This window comes from Gorilla gorilla, chromosome 1 (genome assembly GCF_029281585.2).
Source record: "Gorilla gorilla gorilla isolate KB3781 chromosome 1, NHGRI_mGorGor1-v2.1_pri, whole genome shotgun sequence".
NCBI lineage: Eukaryota > Metazoa > Chordata > Mammalia > Primates > Hominidae > Gorilla > Gorilla gorilla.
In genome coordinates this window covers 195,192,506-195,213,679 of record NC_073224.2, presented here as the reverse complement: position 1 = coordinate 195,213,679, position 21,174 = coordinate 195,192,506, and the positions used below count along the sequence as shown (strand labels likewise).

General features: G+C 49.6%; 2 protein-coding genes and 1 non-coding gene across 9 annotated transcripts in view; 2 read left to right on the top strand and 1 right to left on the bottom strand.

The window, feature by feature from the left end:
* Positions 1-2,282, top strand: part of ARMH1 (armadillo like helical domain containing 1) — a 52,337-nt gene extending 50,055 nt beyond the window's left edge. For 2 of the 6 annotated variants that reach the window (XM_055347225.1, XM_055347220.1), the window contains 6 exons: positions 755-943; positions 1,019-1,091; positions 1,220-1,367; positions 1,461-1,538; positions 1,835-1,916; positions 1,990-2,282. In XM_055347225.1, coding sequence (XP_055203200.1) covers positions 755-943; positions 1,019-1,091; positions 1,220-1,367; positions 1,461-1,538; positions 1,835-1,916; positions 1,990-2,102 — 683 coding nt within the window. In that variant the 3' untranslated portion in view covers positions 2,103-2,282. The remainder of the gene's footprint in view (positions 1-754; positions 944-1,018; positions 1,092-1,219; positions 1,368-1,460; positions 1,539-1,834; positions 1,917-1,989) is intronic. The other 4 variants (XM_019017230.3, XM_055347237.1, XM_055347234.1 and 1 more) reach the window with 4 other exon arrangements.
* A 5,439-nt stretch (positions 2,283-7,721) lies between these two features.
* On the bottom strand, positions 7,722-7,837 carry LOC115932094 (U5 spliceosomal RNA). Its single transcript, XR_004068439.1, has one exon. It is a non-coding gene; the product is annotated as a U5 spliceosomal RNA (small nuclear RNA).
* A 7,064-nt stretch (positions 7,838-14,901) lies between these two features.
* KIF2C (kinesin family member 2C) overlaps positions 14,902-21,174 on the top strand; it is a 30,028-nt gene continuing 23,755 nt past the window's right edge. The window contains exons 1-3 of one of the 2 annotated variants that reach the window (XM_031012256.3): positions 14,902-15,511; positions 16,193-16,830; positions 17,780-17,874. In XM_031012256.3, the coding sequence (XP_030868116.1) occupies positions 16,761-16,830; positions 17,780-17,874 (165 nt within the window). In that variant the 5' untranslated portion in view covers positions 14,902-15,511; positions 16,193-16,760. Of the gene's footprint in view, positions 15,512-16,192; positions 16,871-17,779; positions 17,875-21,174 lie in introns of those variants that run through there. The other variant, XM_055347269.1, reaches the window with a different exon arrangement.

Below are 21,174 nucleotides of genomic sequence, written 5' to 3'. Positions count from 1 at the left end.
AATGAATGAATTCAGTCTGTATCCTCAACACCCAATGCCGCGCCTGGCACCATAGGCGTTCACGTGCAGCCGTGCCGAAAGACTGAGTGAATGCTGGACTGAATGAATGACTGCCTGTAAAATATCTACAGGAAAGCCCTGCAGGAAATGCCCTCCATAAATTCTAGTCCCCTTCTCCTTCCTAACCAAATCCTCCCCTCCTTCTGCTTTCATCACTTCCTAGCTGTGTAACTTAGGCAAAGTGGTTTACCTCTCTGTGTCTAATTTCGGCAAAGGTAAAATGGGGAAGTGAACCTCATCTGGTTCTGGTGAGCTTCCACAGGTGCTGTATGGAAAGCCTGGCACCCTGCCTGGTGGAGAGGGCTCAATGATGGTTAAAAGGAGAGTTTCTCTAAACTGCCGCCTACCTTCCTTCCCCTTTCTCATTTCCTGCCACAAGTCTCCCACCCACTTTGTCTCCCTCTCACCCCTTGTCTTTCTCCATCTTGTCTTCCTGTAAAGACCCAGCCCTTCCCTCCTCCATGAAACCTGGATTCCTCCAAGGCGAAGGCCCACCTCTCTGGGGTCTCAGCCTCCAGCGCTGACATCCTAGGCCGCCTCGACAGGTGGGCTCACCATCCAACCCTTCCTCCTCCCCCTTCAGCCCTCTCCTCCTGCTCTTCAACTGAGGTTCGCCTTCCCAGCTCCCCCACGCCCTGCACAGTGCTGATCAGTAAAAGAGGAGGACAGTGACGAGTGGCGACTTGGTTCACAGGGTTCTTTGCTTCCTCGGTGGCGGAGGGGCCTGGGGCCTCTCTCCAGCACCTCTGCCCTTCCGCAGCCATCGAGTTGATCAAGGACCTGGTCGGTTACGATGTGCGCCAGGCGCTGCTCAAGGGCCTCGTGGCACTGCTGATACCGTCGGTCAAGGAGACCTCCAAACTGCAGGCCAAGATCCTCAGTGGTAAGGACCTGCTCAAATGGGGCTGCCTGGGCCACGGGAGGGCGGTCTCTTGCCTCATGGCTGCCCCCTCCTCAGACCCCTCGGTTCTCCAGCTCACCCCCAGCCTGCCGATGTTTTTGCAGCAGGCCGCGGCCGCCAAGGCCATCGGGTAAGCGGGCAGGGGTTAGTGGGTAGCTGCAGCAAGCCTGGCTTGGCGCTGCCGGCGGGCCCCGGGAGCGCTCCGTGCGCCGGGTGGGCGGGGGTGTGCGCAGGGTGAGCCCCAGGGCGTTGCCCCAGCCCGAACCCCCGGCCCAGGGTCCTGGCGCGCAACGACATGAGCATCGCCGAGGAGCTGCTGTACCTGCGCGTGGTGCGTGGCCTAATGGCCGCCATGGGCAACACGGACCACAGCAACAGCCAGCGGCTGGCCAGCCTCACGCTGGAGGTGCGCGCGGCGGCTGGTTAGGGGGCGGGAAGGGAGGCGGCACCCGCAGCCCCGTCGCCCCCGCAGTCACGCCGCCCCGCCCGCGCGGCGCAGTGCTTCGTGCAGATGTTCCCCTTGGTGGCGGAGCACGTGCGCAAGTGCATGGGGGAGGAACTCTACCAGCTCTTCCTGGTAAGTGCGCCCTTCCTGCCCCGCCGCAATGAGCAGATGGCGGCTCGGACAGTGTGATGCCCCTTCACACAGTCCCCATCCTGGAGCGCGCCACATGCAGAGTGGACCTGGCCACCAGCTGCAGGAGGGACTGCTCTGGCCTAGGCTCCTCCACCCGCCACCTTCCTGTTCCCTTTCCTGCCCTTTCGGTCAGGCTGCCGACCCGCCCCCCACCTGCAACATCCCTCTGCCAAGCCCAACTCCAAGTCCAGACTGCCCTGGCACCCCAGCCGGGTCCCCCTTGCTCCTGTCCTCAGAGCAACGCTGAGGACTTGTACATGAAAATAGACAGCATTCAGGCGGACATCTTGGCGGCCAACACAGTCAATGTTACCAAAGGTGAGTGTGGGACGAGGGAAGCCGGGCGCAGGCGCCGCCAGCACAGCCTCACGCCCGCCTTTCCTGCCTGCAGCCCTGTGCCTCTATGGCAGCTCCTACAGCATGAACACTCTCTATGGTTCGCGTGATTCGGCTCAGATGGCCTACCTAACACACTTCGAGGAGGATGTAGAATCAAAGGAGTAACAGCCCCTGTGGCAAACCAGGAAGGCCAAGGCTGCGGGGCAGGGAAGCCTGGCAAGAGGAGGCGCCTGGGGTCAAGCTCAGAGCCACTCCACTTGGCTCCAGGGGGGAGACGGGGATTAGGCACCCCAGAGGGGCAGAGGGAGAGCCGCTGGCTAAGAGTCAATAAACAGCCTTGATACCTGTCTGTTCTTTGTGTGTGTGGAGGGGGAAGGGAGGTCAAGTGAGAGCTATGATGCTAGATTGTGGTGCCTGTGCTCCTCAACTTAAAAAGCAGGTCCAAGTTTAGGACGGTGGCTTGCACCTGTAATCCTAGCTACTCTGCAGGCTGAAGGAAGAGGATCTCTTGAGCCCAAGAGTTGGAAGCCATCATGGACAACAAAGCAAGACCCCATCACAAAAACAGGCCGGGCACGGTGGCTCACGCCTGTAATCCTGGCACTTTGGGAGGCTGAGGTGGGCGGATCGCCTGAGGTCAGGAGTTCGAGACCAGCCTGGCCAACAGGGTCAAACTCCGTCTCTACTAATAAAAAATAAAAAATTAGCTGGGTGTGGTGGCACACACTTGTAATCCCAGCTACTTGGGAGGCTGAGGCAGGAGAATCACTTCAACCCGGGAGGTAGAGGCTGCAGTGAGCCAAGATCACACAACTGCACTCCAGCCTCCTGGGCGACAGAGTGAGACTCATTCTCAAAAAAAAAAAAAAAAAAAAAAAAGCAGATCCAGAGGGAAGGGCCACCAACACCCTGGAAGGTTCAAGGGCATAGCCTGAATAGAGGGCCTCACCTCCACTCCCTGATGGCCTATGCGCCCTTTCCTCCAGAACACCCTACCTACCTGGTTTTTCTCCGGTTGTTACAGACATTAAAGGGGGTCGTTTGATCCTAATGGGTCCTTTCCTTGCCTGGAACCATTTGCACCAATAGAACAAGGCCAGGTTCCATAAAGCAGAGCAGAAGCTTTATTCATTGATCTAGGAGATAGCAACAGGAGGCAGCCAAATGCCTAGGCAGATAGGGGTGGGTGCCCAGTGAACCCCATCTTCAAACCAAAAACAGCCTGAAGGCTGAAAGACCGACTGCTGGTCCTGGATGAAACCCACAACCCAGAGTGAGAACTTCTGTTTCTGTTTGCCTGCCCTTTCCTGATTGATTCTTTCTGAATAATGCCTTTTAACCAATTGAATGTTGCCTTTTCCAATACTACCTATGGCCTGCCCTTCCCCCATTCTGAGCCCATAGAAGCCCTGGACTCAGCCATATTAGGGGGACTTTCCCACTTTCAGGTAGGGGGACCACCCCCCACAGCCACCGAAAGCTGTTTTATCACTCAGTAAAACCCCACCTTGCTCACTCTTCAATTGCCAGTGCATCCTCATTCTTCTTGGGCTCGTGGGACGAGAACTTGGGAACCAGTGCATAAGCTAGACTCCGCCAACTGGACTGAGTGGGTGGGTCGTCTCCTGCAGCAAGTAAAGGCCATCTCCTGCAGCAGGTAGCCTGGCAAGTGAGACCTGGCAGGGCATTGCTGGCCAGAGGTCCCCAGCTTGCAAAGTGACCAAGAAGAAAACCTTACATCATAGGAATGGAGGAAGGGGAGCTCATGCTCAAAGCACCTTCTCCCAGGGGGAGGGGCCTGGTAAAGGGGGAGTCTCAAGGGATCTTAGGGCAGGTAGGTGGAGACTGGGTTGAGGATTTCTGGAAAAAGTTGGGTTCTTCCAGGAGGGGCTGGAGTGTGCATAGTCTTTTTTTTTTTTTTTTTTGAGACGGAGTCTCACTGTGTCACCAGGCTGGAGTGCAGTGGCACAATCTCGGCTCACTGCAACCTCAGCCTCCTGAGTAGCTGGGACTACAGGCACGCACTACCAAACCCAGCTAACTTTTGTATTTTTAGTAGAGATGGGGTTTCACCATCTTAGCCAGGCTGGTCTCGACCTCCTGACCTCATGATCTGCCCGCCTCAGCCTCCCAAAGTGCTGGGATTACAGGCGTGAGCCACCACACCCAGATTTTTTTTTTTTTTTTTTTTTTTTTTTTAGACAGGGTCTCTGTTGCTCAGGCTGGAGTGCAGGGGTGCAATCTCGACTCACTGCAACCTCTGCTTCCCAGGCTCAAGCAATTCTCATGCCTCAGCCTCCGGAGTAGCTGGGACTACAGATGTGCACCACGACCACATTCGGCTAATATTTTTTTCTTTTTTTGTAGAGACGAGGTCTCACTATGTTGTCCAGGCTGGTCTCCAACTCCTGGGCTCAAGTGATCCTCCTGCCTTGGCCTCCCAAAGTGCTGGGATTGTAGGCATGAGCCACTGTGCCTGGCCTGAGTGTGCATGGTGTTGTTTTTTCTTTTGAAGATTTCTCCTCTTCAATCCAGTCTCATTCAAGTTGGAGTGAGGCAGGGCTCCTGGTCTGGAGTCTCTTCTATCTGCTTTTACACCCTGCTGATTTCATCCTGTCTCAGAACTTTAAATATCATTATAGGCCAATGACTCCTACATTTCTATTTCCAGCTAAATATTTCCACCTCATCGTGTCTAAAACTGAACTCCTAATCCCGTGCCACTTTCCCCAATTCAACTCATGGCAACTCATCCTTCCTATAAAACAAAACAAAATAGTGGAGTGCTTTTTAATGTCCGTCTTTAGCACCCATATGTATTATGTCTGTTGGCTCTATCTTCCAAATACATCCAGAATCCAACCATATCTCACTACCTCTATTGCTAATACTCTGGGCTGAGCCACTATCATCTCTCTTCAACGTTATTCTGCTTTTCTCCCTCTTCCTGTTCTCTTTTCTTTTAGTTTCTTTTTTTTTTTGAGATGAAATGTCACTCTGTCACCCAGGCTGGAGTGCAGTGGTGCGATCTAGGCTCACTGGCACCCACCACCTCCTGGGCTCAAGCAATTCTCCTGCCTCAGCCTCCCGAGTAGCTAGGATTACAGGCTTCCGCCACCACGCCTAGCTAATTTTTGTATTTTTAGTAGAAACAGGAGTTCACCATGTTGGCCAAGCTGGTCTCGAACTCCTGACCTCAAATTATCCACTCACTTCAGCCTCCCAAAGTACTGGGATTACAGGCGTGAACCACTGTGCCCAGTCAATACCTGTTCTCTTTTTAATACGACAGCCAGGGTTATCCTTTTAAGCTTCAGATTCTATCAATCACTGGGCTCAAACCTTGGAGGGCTCCCCATTTCGCTGAATGAAGACCCTAGGTGCTCAGGTTTCCCATCACCTCTCTAAACTCTTCTGCCTCTGTCTGTCCTTCACTCTGCTCCAGACACACTGGACTCCCTTGCTGGTTCTTTTTTTTTTTTTTTTTTTTTTTTTTTTAATTGGCAAAGAGGCCGGGCGCGGTAGCTCACGCCTGTAATCCCAGAACTTTGGGAGGCCAAGGTGGGCGGATCACGAGGTCAAGAGATGGAGACCATCCTGGCTAACACAGTGAAACCCCATCTCTACTAAAAATACAAAAACTTAGCCGGGCGTGGTGGCGGGCGCCTGTAGTCCCAGCTACTCGGGAGGCTGAGGTAGGAGAATGGCGTGAACCCGGGAGGCGGAGCTTGCAGTGAGCCGAGATCGTGCCACTGCACTCCATCCAGCGTGGGCGACAGAGCAAGACGCCGTCTCAAAAAAAGAAAAAGAAAAAAAGAAATTGGCAAACAAGCTCTTGTCTCAACGCTATTGTACTGACTGTTCATTCTGCCTAGAACTCCATCCCATATATCCACAGGGCTCACTCCCCCATCTCCCTTCAACTCTACAAGAAGGCCTACTCTTTTTAAAATTGCAATGCACACTACCACTCTCTATACTCACCACCTCCCCTCCCACCTTACTGTGCTATTTTTTTCCATAGCATTACCTTATTATGTTTATTAATTGTATGTCCTCCACCTGACTGTAAACTCCACGAGGACAGGGATACTGTTAGGACAATACCTAGCATGCATGAATCAGTGACTGAGGTATTGTGAGGGAATAGTCCCTCCAAGTCGGAGGAAATGAAGTCAGATGGCAGTAATTCTCCAGGATGCCACAAGAGGGCATCACCAGCCCTGACATTGTTGGTCTAAGGCAGTTCTGCTTTCCCCAAACTTATTTTGAGCCTCAGCTTTCCTCTTTTTGTACCTACAGAGGAGAGAAAAGTTAACAAAATATATTTATGTTTTGTTGTTATGTTTTCTTTAAAGCTAAATGGATTTCCTATTTTATTTTTGTTTATTTTATTTATTTATTTATTTATTTATTTAATTTATTTATTTTTGAGACGGAGTCTCGCTCTTTTGCCAGGCTGGAGTGCAGTGACGCAGTCTCGGCTCACTGCAACCTCCGCCTCCCGGGTTCAAGAGATTCTCCTGCCTCAGCCTCCCAAGTAGCTGGGATTACAGGCATGCGCTACCACGCCCGGCTAATTTTTGTATTTTTAGTAGAGATGGGGTTTCACCATGTTGGCCAGGCTGGTCTTGAACTCCTGACCTCGTGATCCACCCGCATCGGCCTCCCAAAGTGCTGGGATTACAGGAGCCACCGCGCCTGGCCTTATTTTTTTATTTTATTTTATTTTATTTTATTTTATTTTATTTTATTTTATTTTTTGAGACGGAGTCTCACTCTGTCTCCCAGGCTGGAGTGCAGTGGCGCAATCTCGGCTCACTGCAACCTCCGCCTCCTGGGTTCAAGCGATTCTCTGCCTCAGCCTCCCAAGTAGCTGGGATTACAGGCGCCTGCCGCCATGCCCACGCCCAGCCAATTTTTGTGTTTTTAGTAGAGACGGGATATCATCATGTTGGCCAGGCTAGTCTTGAACTCCTAACCTCAAGTGATCCACCCGCCTTGGCCTCCCAAAGTGCTGGGATTACAGGTGAGCTACCGCGTCCACCGCGTCAGGCTGAGAGATCAAGTCGTTTTTAGTTTTTAGTCTTTTTTTTCTTTTTGGTCATTGTTTGGTTTTAGTTTTTAGTCTTGAAATGTTTTCTTTTGTATAATGGTAAAAAAAATAGTACCCCAGAACTTTTTCGGAAATTTTAATAATTGGGAAATCCAAAAATCTAGGAACCACTGGGCTAAAGTGATCATAATTTAAAAAAAAAAAAAAAAAAAAAAAAAACCCTTTAAAAACTAAACTGGCCAAGCGGGAAGCGGTGGCTCACGGGAGGCTAAGGTGGGTGGATCACTTGAGGCCAGGAGTTTAAGGCTGCAGTGAGCTATAATCGTGCCACTGCACTCCAGACTGAGTGACACAGTGAGACCGTTTCTAGAATAAGTTAATTAAAAACAAAACAAAACAAAAACACAAAACAAAACAAAATCTTCGCACGGTGGCTCATGCTTGTAATCCCAGCACTTTGGGAGGCCAAGGCGGGCAGATCAGCCTGGCCAATGTGGTAAATCCCCACCTCTATTAATATACAAAAATTAGCAGGGACTGAAGCAGGAAAATCCCTTGACGCCGGCAGGCAAAGATTGCTCACTACAGCCTAGTCTAAAACCCCACTTCCAAAAAAATAAAAAAGCCACACCCATACCACTACAGCCCAAAATAAATGATCAAGCAAAATGTTATTTCGTACTTATCAAACACACAATTTTATATCTGATTTTTAAACACTCTTAATTAGCCCCACCAACACAGGGCTTCAAAAAATTGGCTTAAAGCTCAGAACCGTTTCTCTCCACGGAAATCTTTAGTAAAAGGCGAAAGATTTATACGATTTGAAGAGAAACCACAGCGTGTGTTGTAATGGTTGCACACAGTCCTCGGGGGACGGTCACTACTAGATTAGCAATGGTTACTATTAACCCAAAAGAGTGACTTCTGTTTTTGTCTCAGACGATTGTGTGAAAGGAGCTTCATTATTATGGTAAAGGAAAAGAGGGGAAAAAAGGGAGAATCTCCTTTTAAAGTAGGACGTGGTCTGTGTGCAGTGCCTTGTGGGTATGTAAATGACGCTGAGTCACCACCCCCTCGGTTTCCAGAAATACCTTAAATAGTTCGTTACTTTTTCTAGGCGTTAGGCCACCACCAGGGGGCAAATCGGAAGCCAGATTTACAGAACTGTAGATGCCTGGTCCAACTAGACAGTGACTTTATTTTATAATTGGCACTTAAAGTAAAAAAAAATAAAAAGTTAAAAGCTTTAAAATAATTGTATTCATAGGCCTGGCGCGGTGGCTCACGCCTGTAATCCCAGCACTTTGGGAGGCCGAGGCGGGCGGATCACGAGGTCAGGAGATCGAGACCATCCTGGCCAACATGGTGAAACCCCGTCTCTACTAAAAATACAAAAATTAGCTGGGCGTTGTGGCGTGCGCATGTAGTCACAGCTACTTGGGAGGCCGAGACAGGAGAATTGCTTGAACCTAGGAGGTGGACGCTGCAATGAGCCGAGACTGCACCACTGCACTCCAGCCTGGGCAACAGGAGACTCCACCTCAAAAGAAAAGAAAAGAAAGCCACATCATAGCAAATACTGAATTTTGTATCATCCCTCTGCCTTCCACAGTATGTAACAAAAACTCCTAAAAGAGTAGCTTGAACAAGCAAGAAGTTTATTTTCACCTTACCTGAAGGAAGCCCGGAGAAGAAATTCTGAGTTGTTACAGAGGTGTCAGGGCTTAGAACATGATACCCCAAAATATGGCACCTTGGCATACTGAGTATTTTAAGCCATCAAGGAAACTGAGAAAACTATATAAGCAGGAAGTTATTTTTGACCTTTTCCTTCTCTTCTCCCATGAAGACCTTAGTGACAAGTGTCCTGCCTTATGCCCACAGGGAATGAATGTCACACAGAAGCCAAGAATAATCTGAACAAACAGGCTTTGCCAAGTAACCCCCCACCCATCCAGTTTATTACCATTCGATCATACACTTTTTTTTTTTAAAGAGTCTCGCTCTGTCCCCCAGGCTGGAGTCCAGTGGCGCGATCTCTGCTCACTGCAAGCTCCGCCTCCCGGGTTCACGCCATTCTCCTGCCTCAGCGTCCTGAGTAGCTGGGACTCAGGCGCCTACCACCACGCCTGGCTAATTTTTTGTATTTTTAGTAGAGATGGGAGTTTCACTCTGTCAGCCAGGATGGTCTCAATCTCCTGACCTCGTGATCTGCCCGTCTTGGCCTCTCAAAGTGCTGGGATTACAGGCGTGAGCCACTGCGCCTGGCATTTTTTTTTTTTTTTTTTTTTTTTTTTGAGACAGTGTCTTGCTCTGTGTCCCAGGCTGGAGTGCAGTGGTGCAATCGAGGGCCACTGAAGTCTTGAACTCCTGGGATCAAGCAGTCCTCCTGCCCCAGCCTCCCAAGTAGCTAGGGCTACAGAAGCATACTACCACAGCTGGCTAATTTTTACATTTTTTGTAGAGATGAAATCTTGCTATGCTGCCCAGGCTGGTCTTGAACTTCTGACCTCAAGCAATCCTCCTGCCTTGGCCTCCCAAAGTGCTGGGGTTACAGGCATGAGCCATTGCACCTGGCCAGAAAATTTTTTATCATTCCTTTATTAGCTATTAAAGCAAATGGAATGATAAAACATTTACTAAATATTCTAAAATTTACTAAAAATTTTACTAAAAATTTACCAAATTTTCTTGTGCCAGTTTTGACATTTTTGACTTTTTTTTCTAGAAATGTAGAAACTTATTCACACAACAAGAAGTATGGAGACAGGTGGATCAGGAGGTCAGGAGATCAAGACCATCCTGGCTAACATGGTGAAACCCCATCTCTACTAAAAATATAAAAAATTAGCTGGGCATGGTGGCACACGCCTGTAATCCCAGCTACTTGGGAGAATTGCTTGAACCCAGGAGGCAGAGGTTGCAGTGAGCTGAGGTCTCACCACTGCACTCCAGCCTGGGCGACAGAGCGAGACTCTGTCTCAAAAAAAAAAAAAAAAAAAAGACATATGGAGATAGAAATTAAAAATGTATATATATGGAAGTAGGTAGTCGCTAGCATTGGTTCAACTACTGAACCATCAAGAACCCTCTTAGGCTCTTCCTGCTGTACTTGGCTGTCCTGAGCATGTTGGCTTTTAACCAAATTACTGTCTCCTGCCTCATGATCACAAGGCAGCTGTCACAACTCCAGAAAGAACATCCCATGTCCAAGGCAAGAAAAAAGGGATGACACCAGGAAAGCATTTTCTGTCATTCCCTTTTAATAGAAAAACAACAAGTCTTGCCCACAAGGCCCCAGAACTCTCCTGCTTACATCTCATTGGCCAGAACTGTGTCCCATGGCCAGCTCTAATTGCATGGGAGTCTGGGAAAGGAAGTATAGTAACTATAAAGCTTTTTCAGTCTCTAATGTGGAGATGATTTAGGAAGAAGGGGGTTGAGAATACCTGCTGAATTAACCATCAACAGTGTATGTCACAAACAGTTGGTTCATTTGTTTTCTACCCTATTTTCTTTATCCCTTCCTGATGTCTTTTGGGTGAATCCTCACCCTTGATCCTGTTGCTCCTCATTTCATTTTGGCTGTAACCATTCTGCTATTCAATTCATGTATGGATTTCAACTATTAAATTTTTCAAACCTGGTATTTTCAGTTGCTTCTTCCTGCCTTAACAATATCCTTCCTTATCTTTTGAAGATGTTCATTATGCTTATTTCTTTTTTCTTTTTTTGAGATGGGGTTTGGCTCCTGTTGCTCAGGCTGGAGTGCAGTGGTGCAGTCTTGGCTCACTTCAATCTCTTCCTCCCGGGTTCAAGCAGTTCTCCTGCCTCAGCCTCCCTCCTGAGTAGCTGGGATTACAGGCGCCCGCCACCACACCCGGCTAATTTTTGTATTTTTAATAGAGATGGGATTTTACCATGTTGGCCAGATCAAGTGATCTGCCCGCCTCAGCCTTGCAAAGTGCTGGGATTACAGGCATGAGCCACCACGCCTAGCCCATTATGCTTATTTCAAACTATCAGATCTATTAATTCTGCTTCCTCTAATATCAGTTTCTGGCCAGATGTGGTGGCTCAAGTCTGTAATCCCAGTATTTTGGGAGGCTGAGGTAGGCAGATCACCTGAGGACAGGATTTTGAGACAGGCCTGGCCAACATGGCAAAACCCCATCTCTACTGAAAATACAAAAATTAGCCAGGTGTGGTGGTGGGCACCTATAGTCCCAGTTACTCAGGATTCTGAGGCAGGAGAATCGCTTGAACCCGGGAGGCAGAGGTTGCAGTGAGCCAAGATCATGACACTGCACTCCAGCTCAAAAAAACACTCTGTCTCAAAAAAACAAAAACAAAAACAAAAATCCCAGCATTTTGGGAGGCTGAGGCAGAAGAATTGCTTGAATCTGGAGGCGGAGCTTGCAGTGAGCCGAGATCATGCCACTGCACACCAGCCTGGGCCACAGAATGAGACTCCGTCTCAAAAAAAAAATTAGTTTCTCAGTCTGTCGTTTTCCTATTATTGCAAATGTGTTCCCCTTTAACTTCACATCACCCTGGGGGCATCAGTGATTGTGACAGGGGAAAACAAAAGCCCAGAACCCAGGATACACAGTACAGGAGGAGGTACGGAGATTATGTCTAAAGTCAGGTATGTTCCTACGTGGCCAGGCTAGGGCACTGAGACAGCGCTGCTGGTTTTCTGCCTCACAGTGGCAATGGGGCAGTTAACGACCCACCCACGGCCTTGGGGGATAAGAGTGGCATATGGAGGGAGGGGCGATGGTGAGCACAACTAAAGAGCTCTCCCTCAGCCTGCCCCGCATATCAGGGTGTCTGACCCTCTTCCACTCTGGCTGCAGTCGCAGTCTCCCCACAACTGGCTCCTGGCTGCCACCTTCTCTTTTTTTGAGATGGAGTCTCGCTCTGTCACCCAGGCTGGAGTGCAGTGGTGCAATCTCAGCTCACTGCAACCCCGCCTCCCGGGTTCAAGCAATTATCCTGCCTCAGCCCCCAAGTAGCTGGGACTATAGGTATGTGCCACCACACCCGGTTAATTTTTTGGATTTTTATTAGCGACGGCGTTTCACTGTGTTAGCCAGGACGGTCTCGATCTCCTGACCTCGGGATCCACCTGACTCAGCCTCCCAAAGTGCTGGGATTACAGGCATGAGCCACCGCGCCCGGCCTTCTTTTTTTTTTTTTTTGAAATAGAGTCTCTGTCACCTAGGCTGTAGTGCAGTGGTGTGATCTCAGCTCACTGCCACTTGCAACTCCCGCCTTCTGGGTTCAGGTGATTCCTGTGCCTCAGCCTCCCAAGTAGCTGGGATTACAGTCTTGTGCCATCACACCCAGCTAATTTTTATATTTTTAGTAGAGACAGCATTTCACTATGTTGGCCAGACTGGTCTTGAACTCCTGGCCTCAAATTATTCTCCTGCCTCAGCCTCCCAAAGTGCTGGGATTACAGGTGTGAATCACCACAGCTGGCCCACCTTCTTTTTTTTTTTTTTTTTTGAAACAGGGTCTCATTCTGTTCCCCAGGCTCAAGCACAGCTGCATGATCATAGCACACTGCGGCCTCAAACTCCCCAGGCCCAGGTGATCCTCCCACCTCAGCCTCCTGAATAGCCAGGACTACAGGCATGTGCCACCACACCCAGCTAATTTTTGTATTTTTTGCAGAGATGGGGGTCTCACTGTGTCACCCAGGGTGGTCTGGATCTGCTGAGCTCAAGCAATCTGCCTGTCTTGGCCTCCCAAAGTGCTGGGATTACAGGTATGAGCCACTGCATCCAGCTTAGTCCATTTTCTGTTGCTACAACAAAATACTGGAGACTGGGTAATTTATAATGAACATAAATTTATTTCATTCATGGTTCTGGAGGCTGAGAAGTCCAAGAGCATGGTGCTTGGATCTTGTGAGGGCCTTTTTACTGCATTATAACATGGCAGAGAGCATAACATAGTGACAGGGCAAGAGCGTGTCAGCTCAAGTCTCTCTTCTTCTTATAAAGCTACCAATTCCATCACAGGGCCCCATCCTGATGACTTTATTAATCCTAATTACCTCCCAAAGGCCCCACCTCCAAATGCCATCAATATGTGAACTGGGGGATTAAGTTTCCAGCACATAAAATTTGGGGGACTCATTCAAACCACAGCATATCCCTAAACAATATTCCATCTATTCTTGTCTCTCTAGTCTGGTTCTCACCCTCAATAGTTCACCAAGACTGCACAAGGTCAGCAATGACTTAGGTGCTAATAAATCCAAAGGATACTAGAATGTCCTCATCTTATTTGGCCTCTTGAGTAGCTCTTCAGAGTTACTTTCACCTTCCTCATTCCATCCCTTGACTTCTAAGGAACTCCCCCCAACTCTTTTGTTTTCTTCATCCCTTCAAACCACCCTAATCCCATCTCCTTTGATGGCTCCTCCTCCCCTGCCCTACCTCAAAATATTGGCAAGTCCCATGGCTCAATTATACATGTTCCTCTCATCTCCATCTATACTCTTTTCCTAGATAGTATTCAGCTCATGACTCCAAATACCATCTACATAACGCAGACTGCCAAATCTCAATCTCTCACTTTGACCTCTACCTTAGCTCCCAGTTTGTATATCCAACTGCTCAGTTGACACCTACACTCAGATGTCTTGTAGACATCTCAAATTCAAAATGAACAAAATGAAACCCTGGACTTAACCCCCAACTCATTCCTTCACAATCCCACTCTCCCTTTTCAGGACATGGTCCATCATCCAGCCAGGTGCTCTAGCCAGAAACCAGGAGTCATCCATGACCACCCCTGTCATTCACATCCAACTCATCAGCAAAACTCATTCACTTCACTTCCCAAACATGGGGTATCTTGAATCAGTTCTTTCAGCCATACTTCCAATCCAGTATCACTACCCTGGCCTATGCCAGCATAATCTCTTGCCTACCAAGCGGTCTCTGCCTTCTGTCTTGCCCCTTTCAAATCTACTCTCCACACAATAGCAAGTTTGACTGACATAAAAGTAAAATGTAGGCTGGGCGCAGTGGCTCACACCTGTAATCCCAGCACTTTAGGAGGCCGAGGTGGGCGGATCACCTGAGGTCGGGAGTTCACGACCAGCCTGACCAACATGGTGAAACCCCGTCTCTACTAAAAATACAAAATTAGCCGGGCGTGGTGGTGCATCCCTGTAATCCCAGTTACTTTGGAGGCTGAGGCAGGAGAATTGCTTGAACCTGGGAGGCGGAGGTTGTGGTGAGCCGAGATCGCACCATTGCACTCCAGCCTGGGCAACAAGAGTGAAATTCTGTCTCAAAAAAAAAAAAAGTAAAATGTAAATCAGATCTTGTTAGTCCCCTGCTTAAAACTTTTCAATGACTTCTCATTAGCATAAAAGCCAAAATTATTGCTACAGGCCACAAGATGCTCTATGATTTTGCTCCTCCCCACCTCTTCAACTTCTTCTGATGCTCCTCTCCCCCACTGCCTTCCAGTCATCAGTTCTTCAAACAAGACCTTTCCTGGCCGGGCACAGTGGTTCACGCCTGTAATCCCAGCATTTTGGGAGGCTGAGGCAGGCAGATCGTCAAGAACAGGAGGCTGGGCTTGGTGGTTCACACATGTAATCCTAGCACTTTGGGAGGTTAAGGAGGGAGGATCTTTGAGCCCAGGAGTTCAAGACCAGCCTGGGCAACATAGCAAGACACTGTCTCTAATTAAAAAAAAAAAAACCTCTCCCTCTCTCCTCCCCCTCTCCCCCCTCCCTCCTCCTCCCCCCCTCCCCTTCCCCCTCCCCCTCTCCTCCCCCTCCCCCTCTCCTTCTCCCTCTCCCTCTCCCCGGTCTCCCTCTGATGCCAAGCCGAGGCTGAACTGTACTGCCGCCATCTCGACTCACTGCAGCCTCCCTGCCTGATTCTCCTGCCTCAGGCTGCCGAGTGCCTGGGATTGCAGGCGCGCACCGCCGTGCCTGACTGGTTTTCGTATTTTTTGGTGGAGACGGGGTTTCGCTGTGCTGGCCAGGCTGGTCTCCAGCTCCTGACCGCGAGTGATCTGCCAGCCCTGGCCTCCCGAGGTGCCGGGATTGCAGACGGAGTCTCACTCACTCAGTGCTCAATGTTGCCCAGGCTGGAGTGCAGTGGCGTGATCTCGGCTCGCTACAACCTCCACCTCCCAGCCGCCTGCCTTGGCCTCCCAAAGTGCCGAGATTGCAGCCTCTGCTCGGCCGCCACCCAGTCTAGGAAGTGAGGAGCGTCTCTGCCTGGCCGCCCATCATCTGGGATGTGAGGAGCGCCGCTGCCCGGCCGCCCAGTCTAGGAAGTGAGGAGTGCCTCTTCTCGGCCGTCATCCCGTCCAAGAAGTGAGGAGCGTCTCTGCCCGGCCACCTATCGTCTGGGATGTGGGGAGCGCCTCTGCCCTGCCAACCCGTCTGAGATGTGAAGAGCGCCTCTGCCCGGCAGCGACCCCGTCTGGGAACTGAGGAGTGTCTCTGCCCCGCCGCCACCCTGTCTCGGAGGTGAGGAGTGTCTCTGACTGGCCGCCTCGTCTGAGAAGTGAGGAGCCCCTCCGCCGGGCAGCCGCCCCGTCCGGGAGGTGGGGGGCAGCCCCCGTCCGGCCGCCGCCCTGTCTGGGAGGTGGGGGGGGGGGGGCGCCTCTGCCCAGCTCCCCGTCTGGGAAGTGAGGAGCCCCTCTGCCCGGCCACCACCCCGTCTGGGAGGTGTACCCAATAGCTCATTGAGAATGGGCCATGATGACGATGGCGGTTTTGTCGAATAGAAAAGGGGGATATGTGGGGAAAAGAGAGATCAGATTGTTACTGTGTCTGTGTAGAAAGAAGTAGACATAGGAGACTCCATTTTGTTCTGTACTAAGAAAAATTCTTCTGCCTTGGGATGCTGTTAATCTATAACCTTACCCCCAACCCCGTGCTCTCTGAAACATGTGCTGTGTCCACTAAGGGTTAAATGGAAAAAAAAAAAAAAAGGAGGACAGGAACTATGTGTCTAGTTCATTATCTCCATTTCCTGGTACCATGCCTAGCAGATGGTAGACTTCACTCAATAAATATCTGGTAAATCAGTGTCTTTCTGGAAATTTATACATAACTCCTTGAATGAGGCAACATGCTTCTCCACTATGCAATAAGAAAAACTAAGTCAGTCTTCTAATCTGTGGTTTTGTTTTGCTTTGAGAACAGGGTCTTGGCTATGTTGCCCTGTCTGGTCTTGAACTTCTGATCTCGAACGATCACTCCCACCTCTCCCTAAGTGTTGGGATTAACAGGAGTGAGCCACCGCGCCCGGCCAAGTCTCCAACTTGCTCGAGGTCACTGAACTTGCAATTGAAGAAGCTACGATTCGAACCCATGTCTGTAGGATCCCAGAGCCCTCACTGTCAAATACATACTGAAGTTTCCCAGTTTTCGGGAACCCCGCAGTACAAGGTGACCGAGAACAATACCACAAGTGGGAGCCCCAGACCCCGCGGAGCGGCGAAGTTCCCAGAAGGCACAGCGCTCGGGGGTGTGGCCAGACGCATGGGCGGTGCCGAGCGTCGGAAGATGGTTCGGAACTGCGTCTCCCCCAAGGCTCCGCAGGGCGCCGCTGGCTGGCGGAAGCGAGGGCGGGGACAGCGGGATGACGTTTTAAGGACGCTTGCGCGCGGGATTTAAACTGCGGCGGTTTACGCGGCGTTAAGACTTCCTAGGGTTAGCGAAATTGAGGTTTCTTGGTATTGCGCGTTTCTCTTCCTTGCTGACCCTCCGAATGGCCATGGACTCGTTGCTTCAGGCCCGCCTGTTTCCCGGTCTCGCTATCAATATCCAACGCAGTAATGGTGAGGAGCGGGGTCCCTAGGTCAAGGGGACTCGTGAGCGGTGAGACGACTGAAATTACTGCCCCTCCCCGGACACACAGATGGGCTTTCACTCTCTTTCTCTCCCTCCCTCCTTTTCACACGCACTCACTCCGGGTCTCTGCACTGGCAGTCATTCTTGCCTACACAGGGGTGAGAGTCCCTGCGCTGTACGTGGGTCCCTTTCGCAGTCCTCTGGGAGTGGGCGGACCTTCTCCAAGGCTGGTAGACCTCCCAGGGAAGTTGGGACTTCTAAATTCACTTCCCTTCCAAAATTCTCCCCTGAAAATGCCCTGCTCTTATGGGGACCTCGGTCTCCTGGCCCCTTTACTCTCGAATAAATATTGCGCAGTTGCGGTATGTCAGGTAAACGGGACAGACAAGATCCCTGCTCTTGAGGAGCTTGTAGTCGTTCTCTCTTTTGCTTAAGCAGGTACCGCAGTTCTGGCAGGTCTGATACCCATGTCATTAGGGAAATGGACAGATATGACCGCCAGAAATGAGTTAGGAAAACCCCAAAAGGGCCAGATCCTCAATGCTATGTTGAGGAAAAGTTCATCTAAGGGCTGTGGGGAATCCTGTGCTCAAACATACCTTTTGTACGTTCTCTTTTGTAGGCTCTATCTCTCTTTTTTTGTAGGCTCTCTTGAGTAGGGGTGAATCCTTATCCCATGCAGCTCAGTTTAAAAACCTGTCCCCAGCCCACCTCACTGTGGATATTCTAAAGGTGAAGCCCAGGAGACTTATTTGTTTCTCTTAGTTTTTTTTTTTTTTGGTTTGTTTTTTTTTGTTTTTTTGTTTTTTTGTTTTTTTTTTTTAACGTAGCTGCCTGTTCCTTCAGGTTAACTCCACTTTGGGAATCTCTGTGGAATCCTAAAAGTGAAGCTCTCAGGAAAGAGATGGGTAACTCTGGTTTTTTCATACTTTATAGGTTTAATTCACAGTGCCAATGTAAGGACTGTGAACTTGGAGAAATCCTGTGTTTCAGTGGAATGGGCAGAAGGAGGTGCCACAAAGGGCAAAGAGGTAGGTTCTATGAGAATTCCTCTACCACATTTAATGTCTTCCTACATAAAGGATCTGTGCAGAAGTGGAATCTGTGAGAGCCTAGTTTCTGATGCTGTGCTCTTCTCACTCACGCCTGTAATCCTAGCACTTTGGGAGGCTGAGACGGGCAGATCACCTGATGTCAGGAGTTCGAGACCATCCTGGCCAACATGGCGAAACCTGTCTCTACTGAAAATACAAAAATTAGCCAGTCGTGGTAGTGCATGCCTGTAATCCCAGCTACTTGGGAGGCTGAGGCAGGAGAATTGCTTGAACCTGGGAGGCAGAGGTTGCAGTGAGCCGAAACTGTGCCGCTGCACTCCAGCCTGGGCAACAGAGTGAGAATCTGTCTCAAAACAAAACAAAAAAAAAATTGGCTGGGTGCGGTGGCTCTTGCCTCTAATCCCGGCACTTTGAGAGGCCTGGTCTGGAGGATTGCTTGAGCTCAGGAGTTCGAGACCAGCCTGGGAAAAATGTTGAGACCTTGTCTCTACAAAAAAATAAAAAATTATCAGGGTGTGGTGGCTCACGCCTGTGGTTCCAGCTACTCGGGAAGCTGAGGTGGGAGGATTGATTTAGCCTGGGAGGTTGAGGCTGCATTGAACCATGATCGAGCCACTGCACTCTGGCCTGGGCGACAGAGTGAGACCTTTCCTCAAAAAAAAAAAAAAAAATGGTCTTCTTGGCTGGGCACAGTGGCTCACATGTATAATCCCAGCACTTTGGGAGGCTGAGGCGGGCAGATCGCTTTGAGCTCAGCAGTTCAAGACCAGGCTGGGCAACATGACAAAACCTCATTTCTACAAAAAATACAAAAAACATTAGCCGGGCATGGTGGTGCATGCCTGTGGTCCCAGCTGCTCTGGAGGCTGAGGCTGGAGAATTGCTGGAGTCTGGGAAAGCACAGGTTTCAGTGAGCTGAAATTGTACCACTGCTCTCCAGCCTCCTGGGCAACAGAATGAGGACTTGTCTCAAAAAAAAAAAAAAAAATGGTCCCCTTCCAGATGCATTGGGATTTTATTTAGTCAGGTCCATTCTAAATTGAAGCAATGAATAATTTTCTGGGTTTTTTTGTTTGTTTGTTTGTTTGTTTTTGAGACGGAGTCTCGCTCAGTCGCCCAGGCTGGAGTGCAGTGGCGAGATCTCGGCTCACTGCAAGCTCCGCCTCCCGGGTTCACGTCATTCTCCTGCCTCAGCCTCCCGAGTAACTGGGACTACAGGTGCCCACCACTACGCCCGGCTAATTTTTTGTATTTTTAGTAGAGATGGGGTTTCACTGTGTTAGCCAGGATGGTCTCAATCTCCTGACCTTGTGATCCGCCCGCCTCTGCCTCCCAAAGTGCTGGGATTACAGGCGTGAGCCACCATGCCCGGCTCTGGTATGTTTGTAGAAAGCAAACTGCAGCCAGGCGCAGTGGCTCATGCCTGTAATCCCAGCACTTTGGGAGGCCGAGGTGGGCGGATCACTTGAGATCAGGAGTTCGAGACCAGCCTGGCCAACATAACGAAACCCCCATCTCTACTAAAAATACAAAAATTAGCTGGGTGTGGTGGCACGGGCCTGTAATCCCAGCTACTTGGGAAGCTGGGGCAGGAGAATCACTTGAACCCGGGAGGCAGAGGTTGCAGTGAGCTGAGATCATGCCACTGCACTCCAGCCTGGGCGACAGAGTGAAACTTTGTCTCAAAAAAAAAAAAAGCAAACTGCACAGAATTTTAGGTTTTAGAAAACTTTGCTTGCCCAAGCTAGGTTCTGCATGCACACTACCTGTGATATCAGTTTGGTGAATGAAATCAATAACCTGGTTGAGGAGACAAAAAGACGTTTCTGAATCACCAACTAACAGAAGGCAACTTGTGATGAATGGCACAGATGAGCATTGCTAGAGCAGCTCAGAGGTGGAAACTTGCTGAGAATGGGCTGGGCTTGGAGGGTGGAGTGTGAAGGCTTAGCTGAAGCAGCAAGATGGCACACATGGGGACCATGAAGAAGCTGGCCACGAGCAGTGCAGGGCCCAGGATGCTTGGCAGCCACAAAACAGCTGAAAAAGGAGACAAAGGTCTTCATGTCTGGCACTGAGCTGGTTAAGTTTTCTTCTGTAGGCAGTGGGGAACCTTGGAAGGATTTTGAGGAGAGCACTGTGACTAAGACATTTCTGTTCTAGTGGCATTGTGGTGTAGTGAAAAGGTCACTGGGCTAGGAGTATGAAAACCTGGATTCTAGTCTGGCTCTGCCACTGCTTTGTGTTCTCAGGCATGTTTCTGCCCCTCTTCGAAGTTTAGTTTCCTCATCTATGAAGTGAGGATGATGATAATGTCTACCTCACAGGGTTGTTGTGAGGATTTACTCAGCACATTTTTTGGACTGCTTCCAAAATGCTAGACACTTATTGGGTGCTAGGGATACAGAGGTGAAGGAGACAGACTCTTGGACTCTCTTCCATGGAGCTTAATAAAATAATACATGTAGCTGGGCACAGTACCTGTAATCTCAGCACTTTGGGAGGCTGAGGCAGGAGGACCTCTTGAGGCCAGGAGTTTGAGTCCATCCTGGGCAAATACAGCAAGACCTCATCTCTACTAAAAATAAAAAACAATTAGCCAGTCATAGTGGCTTGCGCCTGTGGTCCCAGCTACTCCAGAGGCTAAGGCAGGAGGATTGTTTGAGCCCAGGAGTTCAGGGCTACAGTGAGCCACTACACTCCAGCCTGGGTGACAGAGTGAGACCCTGTCTCAAAAACAAATAAATAAAAAAGATAAAACATGTAAAAAGCTTGCTTAGCATAGTACGTATAGTAGAGATATTTAGGTGGTATATTTGAGAAATAAAAGGATTGAATACTTTCCATTATCTGCCCCTAAAGAATCAAGAGGTTCCTAAAATTCCTTTCAACCAGCTATTATCAGTCTTTTGTGATTTGTTTTTTGTTTTTGTTGTTTGTTTAGAAATATATCCCTTGTCTTACCTCAGATCAAATACTGCTTTTGGAATAAGATCCAAACTTCTTAGTGGGGCATTCAGAGCCTTTTCAAGCTCTGATTTTTTTTTTTGAGACGAAGTCTCACTCTGTCGCCAGGCTGGAGTGCAGTGGCACGATCTCCCTCAGTGAGCCGATTTCGGCTCACTACAACCTCCATGCCCCAGGTTCAAGCAATTCTCCTCATTCAGTCTCCCAAGTAGCTGGGATTACAGGCACCTGCCACCACACCCAGCTAATTTTTGTATTTGTAGTAGAGACAGGGTTTCCCCATGTTGACAGGCTGATCTCAAACTCCTG